General features: G+C 33.8%; 1 protein-coding gene across 1 annotated transcript; it reads right to left on the bottom strand.

Annotated features, from left to right (window-relative positions):
* Positions 1-4,350: 4,350 nt before the first annotated feature.
* On the bottom strand, positions 4,351-6,031 carry LOC131074058 (peroxidase 5-like). Its single transcript, XM_058010605.2, has 4 exons — positions 5,819-6,031; positions 5,546-5,737; positions 4,857-5,022; positions 4,351-4,763 (listed from the first exon to the last, which is right to left on the bottom strand). The coding sequence occupies exons 1-4, from the start codon at positions 6,029-6,031 to the stop codon at positions 4,351-4,353; spliced, it is 984 nt and encodes a 327-aa protein (XP_057866588.2).
* Between the last annotated feature and the right edge of the window lie 2,319 nt (positions 6,032-8,350).

Raw genomic sequence — 8,350 nt, forward strand, 5'->3', positions numbered from 1 at the left:
ATGACCATATCGTTGGTGCCATAACCATGAATCATCTATAGTTTCTTCAAGAGAATGCATCCTAGTAGAACCCAATGTGAGAGAAAAAACCCTATTTGTTGTCGTATAAGTCTTTGCTAAAAGATGATGGTTAGTAGATTTATCAAATATTTTGTAGCACTTATTTTCAAACACAACCTTATAATTTTTTTGTAGAAGTTGCCCAATACTTAAAAAATTATGCTCTAACTTTTGCACATGCAAAGTATCATGAATTAAAGTAGTATCTTCTTTCTTAGTTGTCAATGATAGGATACCTCTTCCCATTACATCAACCTATTTATCATCTCCAAATTTAACTTGACTTTTCAAAAAGTCATCTATCTTAACAAAAATATCAAATTTACATATCATATGATTTGAGAAGACACTATCTAGGAACCACACATCTGTTTGAGGTTACATGGAAAAGTTTCATGCAAAGAATGTGGAGTGCTTGGCTTATTCAAAGGAGTTTTTAGCATAGTTGGCTCTTGATTTTCTCAAATCAGATTTCTTATTTTTGCGTTTAGATTCATAGTGCCCATATCGGTCACAATACCAACATGAGATGTTTCTACAATTCAGATAGCCTCTTCCTCTTCCTTTGTTGCTATGTCTTCCTCTTCCTCTACCACATCCTCTATTTGAAGAAGAATGTCCTTGAGATTTATTAGAGGGAGAAGAAGGGTTTGAAATTTTTTCTTTGATTCTCACAGTAGACTGGAAAGCTTGCACAAGGCTCTCTGTAGAGCCCTTCATACACTCTTCATGTGACTACAACGAACCTACCAATTCTATTGGAAGGTAGTTAGATCTTTACTTTCTTTTATGACTATCACAGCTGGATCAAACTTTGGAGTAAGAGATCTTAAAACTTTCTCTATAATTTTTTGTTGTGTGAAAGTTTTACCTTGAGATCTAAGCTAGTTAACAATATCTTGATTCCTAGTAATGAATTTATGAATAGACTCAGCTTCTTTCATGTTGAGATTCTCAAAATCTCTTTGAAAGGTTTGAAGCCTTACCAATCTTTGTCAAATCCTTGGTATGCAATTTATAAAGCCTTCCATTCCTCATTTGACTTTTTCATGCTTGCAATACAAGGAAAAATTAAAATATCCAATGTAGATTGAATGTTGAAGAGAGAATGATTGTCCTTTCTATCTTCTCTCAACTAATTACACTGATTTTGATTCAATGCATTATAAGAATTATGATCTGTAGGCTTAGTGTAACTAAATTCTAACATTTGCCAAAAATCTTAAGACTTTAGAAGAGTCTTCATCCTTATGCTCAAATATTCATAGTTTTGTCTGGTGAGCTGCAAAAGTTGCAAGGGTATGCTGCTATTGTTTGCCATTTAAATTACTTCAAAAATAAAAAACTATTATCACCATAAGGAAAAAATATGCAAACCTAGCTTTGATACCAATTGAAGGGTTAAACGATTAAAATTGTTGCAAGGTGTGCGCCCTTGGTCTCCTTGTGTTGTGTAGCGTAGTGCTCGGGTCTGTGACATGGCTTAACCGCCTCTTGTGGATTATATAAGTCTAGTGGGTTATATCGAGCATTAACAAGTTGATCAATTGGTGCACCAACAACTGTACTTCTAACAAGTGGTATAAGAGTTTGGGTCACAGTGTCAAACCCCTCACTTGTATTAGGGGAATTATTGCAAGGTGTGCACGCTTGGTCTCTTTGTGTTGTGTAGCACAACACTTAGGTTTGTGACATGGCTTAACTGCCTCTTGTAGATTCTATAAGTCTAGTGGTTGTATTAGGCATTAACAGGTCAAATTTTTGGTGCAATGACAGTCATACTTCTAACAAAAAGCTCTTATACTATGCTAAGAAGAGAGCTAAGCAAAAAATTATTATATTCCGTAATAACTGAAATAATATAAACTTAAGCCAAAAAAAACTAGTAGCTGCGGATACAGAAAAGAAAGAAAACTCATCTCTATTATTCATTCACTAAAAGTATACATAGAGGTGTAATTTATAGATCTTGATAGCCTAGTTACGAACTAGAAATAGCAATTGGTTTAAGAACAAACAGTTCTATAAGAAGAGACTACGAAAAAGGAACTACAACTTAACAACCAGTTCTAAAGAAAGAATCTAACAAAAGAACCTAGACAACAAAGAATTACAATCTGCACACATGCAGATTATTGCATTGCTAGAGAATGCAATTTATTAAGAAAACTGAAAGAAAAGTAGAGTGCCACCATTCAAGCTCCTAAAATTAGCCACCACCATTGTGAAGCCAAAGCTAATGGTATTAATGCATGTCTTCAAGCCTTAGATTAGGGATTTGCCAAGTAATTCACTATCGCCTCTTCACCACAACACAAACATTTTAGATAGGAAACTTAGCCTATTTGCTTGTAGGATTAGGCAAAAGACTTACCCTTCCTGACATGCCCATAGCAGACAAATCAACTAAGCATGAGGAAAAGTATTTGATCGACCTTTCACAAAATATGTTTTGATTCCAACAAGCAGGTTTTAATGTCATGCAAGCACCTCTTCGAAATAACAATATGCAATAAGCGACATTCTCAAGGCCAAAATAATGGTAAGAAATCAATAGATCCAAAATACCTACTAGAAGTCTAGTTTCCAAAATTGATAGTTTCCTTAGCGATGCAATGATACCTTCCTAGACCATTCTAAATGGCTCACAAGCAGTCTAGTTCCCAAAATTGAAGGGAAGATATGGTAACCACACCCAAAGCAATGCATTAGTGAAGCTTTTTATACGCTGGTCAAAATAAATGAATAAGGTTTGATGAAAAAAAAAAGCTCCTTGAAAAATCCAAAGACCATTTTCCAACATCAACTCCTTATCGTCTAGAATTAAATTATAGTTTATAGTTTTAATATTTATTTTTATTATAAATTATATAGACTTATGCTAGAATATTACAACATCAAATATGTTTAATATTATTGAGATGTTTTCTATTTATACTTTTAATTAATTTAAACAAGTTTTTTTAAAAGGTTTAAAAGGGTAAGATGCTTTTGACCCATTGCAATGAATAGATGAGGTCACAAAAAGACAACATTATCTTCAATATATAGATATAGCTATAATACCCCAACAAAGTTTGAACCTTCATCATATAAACAACACCACAACTTAACCATCACATTATACCAATACTAGTACCATCTAAATGAATTTCATCTTAATTTGATGAGACATTTTTAATATATAGAAAGTAAAATATATTAAATAAGCCAAAAATAAAAAAAATTGAACAATTATCATTAAAATAAGAACAATATAATCAAAATATAATTATATATTTCATAAATTGTATAAATAATATGACAAAAATTGCCAATGACCTCATTGTTCTCATGGAGCCATGGGACAAGGTGAATGTGAAGGTTGAAGATTTGGATGACAAACTCAAAATGGGAGCGATCAAAATTCAGCTGGAAGAGGTAAATAATTCCCAGGAGGCCCTCAAGAAGAAAATTGAAGAGGCTAATTTTGCTTGAAGGAATGCAGCCGATATGCACAATGCCTCTCTGTAGGCTATCTGAGCTATTTGGGCAAACATGGATAGGAAAAGGGAGAAGAAACGTAAATGCATAGAGGCCTTGATTGCAGGTTCTGGCCCCATGGCGTCTTTCATGAAAGCCACCCCTAATTCCACATTGGCCTCCTCTAGCTTCAGGATTGGTTCAAGTAAGAAGGTGTTGTATTCTGATGAAGTGTTAAGTTTGTGCTAGGATTGGCAGGAAAAAGTTTCCCCAATGTAGTTGGCCATCTCTTTGTGTTTTTACTAGGTGGTTGTTCTTGTTTTTTTGTGGGTCTCGGTCTCTTTCTGTTTTTTTGTTAGTTTTATAGTTGTTGTTGGCTTTTGGGTTACCCTGTTGGGTTTTTCGCTTTGTTGTAGTGGACGTTTTTTGCTGGTTGTGCATCTCTCATGCACTCTAAATGTTACTTTGTGGATATGTAATGATACAGACCTATCCCGCTTTTATTAATCAAAACAATGTGATAGAAACATCTCTCCAGATTAAATTAGTATAGTTACAAATTGCCATGCAGTACAGGCTATGAGTCACATGTTTTTATTTTTCCTCTAATCCAAATGAATATTCCAACTCGAACTACATTGACTGCTTCATTAACATTATGATAGAAATCATCAACTTCGGTTGATTGCCAAGTTTATTACAACACCATTTATGAACATCAATTCTCATGTTTCACACCTCTTCAAAACAATCCCATCGATCATCTCCCCACAGCAAGCTCACGTACCCAAGACAAGGCCAAACTCATCCTGTAGAAAAAACCTACCCTCAATTCCTATTTACGATTCTACAGTTGTTTCTGATTTCACCTTGAGATCCAGTGAGGACGTCAATGGTGCCCATCTTCACCATTGCGTAGGCAAACTTCCTACGCCATAATGTTGGGTAATTTGAATAAGTCTGCACCATTTTTCGAGTATCAGAATTTGTGATTAAGGTGTGATCAGATGTTAATAGTCCCCTGTTTCTGAGAAGCTCGCTGTAATACACATTGTCCAGCTTGGTTGGTGTATTGTTTTCCAAAGGTACAGTTGGATCAGAAGTCATTGTAGGTGGACAATTAAACTTGAGACTCTTGGCCAGTTGAGGGTCTAATGAAGGGTCTACAACACCTGAGTTATTGAAGTTGTAAAGCCTATCTTGAAACGAAGAGCAATGTGAGGTACCAATGGAGTGCGCACCTGTGAAAGAACACACCAACAATGATGAAAAGTTGAGTTCTTCAGAAATAATAACTTCTGTCTATGTATAAATTCCAATATGGTTGTACTTGCCTGATAGAACTACCATGTCTTGTTGAGAGAGGCCTTTCTGCTCAAACAAATCCGTCAATTGTTGGAAGTTGAGGGAAGGAGGAGGTAAATTGTTAATGATTTCTTCATCTTTTGAAATATTTCCGTCTTTGCGTCCGGCTGGGACATACCAGCTAATTTTGCCAGCCTGCAAAAATATAGTTTTGCATATGTTATGCAATCTATTAATAACTCTATTATATATATATAAAACCGGCAAAGAGATGATGAAGGTTGGAACTCTTTCGTGAATATCAGATCTCATTGATGTATGAACTAAATGAGTGAATGAGACCCACCTCATCCTCCTCTCTACTGTTTCTGTCGAGTGGTTTGTTTCTTTATATTTTAAGACTATAACATTAGCACCATTTAGATTTTAAAATTGTGAATTTAGAGGGTTGGGATTCTTTCCCAGATCTCACTGATGTGTGGAATAAATCGAATAATTGGAATCCACCTCCTCCCCCTCTCTACTGTTTCCATCTAATTTGTTTCTATATATTTTTTCATTATTGGAACTTAGACCACTTCAGATTTTAAGTATATAAAAATAAATCTATTTATTTTTCCTGAACCTGTGTAATATGATTTTATAAATGGTAAACATCTAATTAAAGATCAGAGTGCAAGAATGAAGTTTTATTTCATCCGTCCTAGTTATGTGTTACCTTATATGCACTATCTCGTGCGGCAAATGCAATTATGTCAGCGCATGACACTACTTGAGGACAGACAGATTCTATTATCCGTTTTGCTTCATCGATCACTTCAAACCCACGAAGACTTGGGAAATTTGCAGGTGACTCTTTCTCTGCTTTATTTCCTGGTGTGGAGTCTATAAGAACTGATCCATCACAACCCTGTAGACATGATATCATTCTCGTATCATATTTCACTCAGTTTTAAATCATAAATGAAAATAAGTGAATTGAATTGCTTACCCTCACGAAACAATCGTGGAAATGCATCCTTATAATGACCCCAGCTAAAAGAGGATCCTCCTTTAGAGCTTTTGAGACCGTACTGTTGATAATTGATTCAGCTTGAGGACATGTATGGCTATAATAACCCACTTTCAGTCCGTCATAGCCATCTGCTGGAGCAAACACTATACACAGCACTGCCAAAAGAGAAAGACAGATTGATTTCTTCATTATTAACTTCTCTCCTCTCCACAATTTACTCTTTATGGTCAAATTCCCCTAAAACATTAAGCTTGAAGAAATTCTGAATAGATAAAAGAAGAAATTGGTTCTGCAAGATTGAACTCCTGAAACGATCTACTTATACATGAGAGGTCACCCTCGATACAGACTGGAGAATAAAGCTACTAAAATATTCAACGGTGTTGAATTAATTAGATTTCAGTCAGGCCTTACATGATTAGCCACAATCATTACATATTTTAAGAAAAAAACCTTAATTTTTGAAATGACATTTTACGCGGTTTTGCATCATGGTGCATTGTCTTATGCGACCTCTGTGTATATATTTCAATTCTAATCCACAGTAGCTTGAAAAATATATGAATGTCTTGATATTAAACATGGATGCCAAATGGAAATTGCAGAGATATTGACTATGATTTCACGTTGGCTTTACATATTTGTTAAAAATAGAATAACAACTTTACTCTGTCTAAACGTTGAATACAAGAAAAAGAAAGTTATTTTCTGAGCTCAGCTGATTACTTAGTATAGATTTTAAATTATATTTAATCGTTTTATTTATTGATTATGTATCTAGAAGAAACTTTTCTACAGTTGGCACAAATATTGACCAAGTCTCTGTCTTTTTTTAATAACTTAGTCATATAAACAAACAAATTACACTATATTATATATCAAAGACCAGTCTTAGACGCAGGAAAATGTTCTCTTGCGTTGTGTAACAGGTCTTAAATAGTTTGAAACGGACATGAAATTGCAAATTGAACTGCCAAACGTCAATAACAACGATACAAACCTTCTTTATTTTAATTAGAATGTCTAGATAATTAAAAAGCTACAAGATAGAGCATTTACTCTCTATGGTTGAAGTTTTTAGTTCAATGTTTGACCTTGACAATTCAATGGTTGTATTTTTATAGTTATATGTATTTGTTTACCTATGTTTATCCGTTGAAGTTTCTTAAAAATCAATTTGGTCGTTCTTTAGAGGTGTAAATATATTTATTAAAGACATAAGAGATATTATGATGTATAAGGGAATGATTAAGAGGGGTTTATGAAGTTATGACATATCATAGAGTAACTTTACAAAGTTGGTAAGTGATCAATAATTAAGTATGGGTCATATTGATGTTTTATGATATTTTTGGATCTCGTTTAAACTCAAGTTGATGTCTTATAGTGGTTTCTATGTTCACAAGTCTATACATTGAGGGTTTGAGATAGAGAAAAAAGAGAAGAATTTTTGGTAGGGTTATGCTATAAAATTTATAACAAAGGAGGATGTTGCTCTCCATGGAGGAAAGAATGTGATATTGTATTCCAACTAAATTTTTGTTACTTAATAATACATTGACTTAGTGCTTTGGAGGACATACTTTCTCTGAAAGGGTTTTCTAGGGTATACTTATTTCACTTTTTCTTGTGGTTGATTTATTTTACATATCTCATTCTTTTTTATATAAGTATTATTTACATGAATAAAATAATTAGTAAAATTCTCATAAATTTGACTAATGTGTTAATTTTCTTGAAGGGTTAATGTGGAAGTTCTTGGAATACTTATCAATTGTAATGGTCTAATATAATTGATAAGGGTTCTATGTGTTTTTTCCTTGATGTTTGGTATTAGAGAAAAGGTGTTTTCGTAGTTCACATGTAAACTACATGTTGTTGCATTTGTATTTCATGTTGCCTATACTATGTATTTGCATGCCATTATATGTGATGGATCCATGGTACATTGGTTCTAAGAATTCCTCCATTGTTGATTTTGTATCTTAACAAGCTTGTGGGTATGTTTTTGAAGGATTTGGTTATCTATTAATCCAAGTATTTGAGTGAGATTGTATAATGGATGTGGTTTGTTGTTTTAGAAAATAATATGCAAAGTACTTGTTGAATAGTGGAGAGGTTCAATGAGTTGATCATGTATATTATTGTTACATGATTGTGACCTAGAGCTCCTATTTAGAAATGTGTTATTACCCTACACAATAGTGCTTGTGTGCCTTTATCCCATGGTCATGTTCATATAATAGTGTTCATATTAGGTGGCTTCTCTTGTAAACCTAGTCATATGGAAAAGTACAAGCTATGTTCAATATCAAAGGGAGTGCTCATGTTGGGTTCATGGTTGTAGCCCTTAATTTCATGAAAGCACTACATTATTAGCCCTTAGTTGTATGTGGGTTATGGAGTTGGTATTTTGGTGACCTAGAAACTCTAAAAAAAATTCTTCCTATATTTTCATGTACATAGAGATCATTTTGGAATCTATCTTTGAGTGGCTTGGATTTTCTA

Source organism: Cryptomeria japonica, chromosome 4, assembly GCF_030272615.1.
Source record: "Cryptomeria japonica chromosome 4, Sugi_1.0, whole genome shotgun sequence".
Taxonomy (NCBI): domain Eukaryota; kingdom Viridiplantae; phylum Streptophyta; class Pinopsida; order Cupressales; family Cupressaceae; genus Cryptomeria; species Cryptomeria japonica.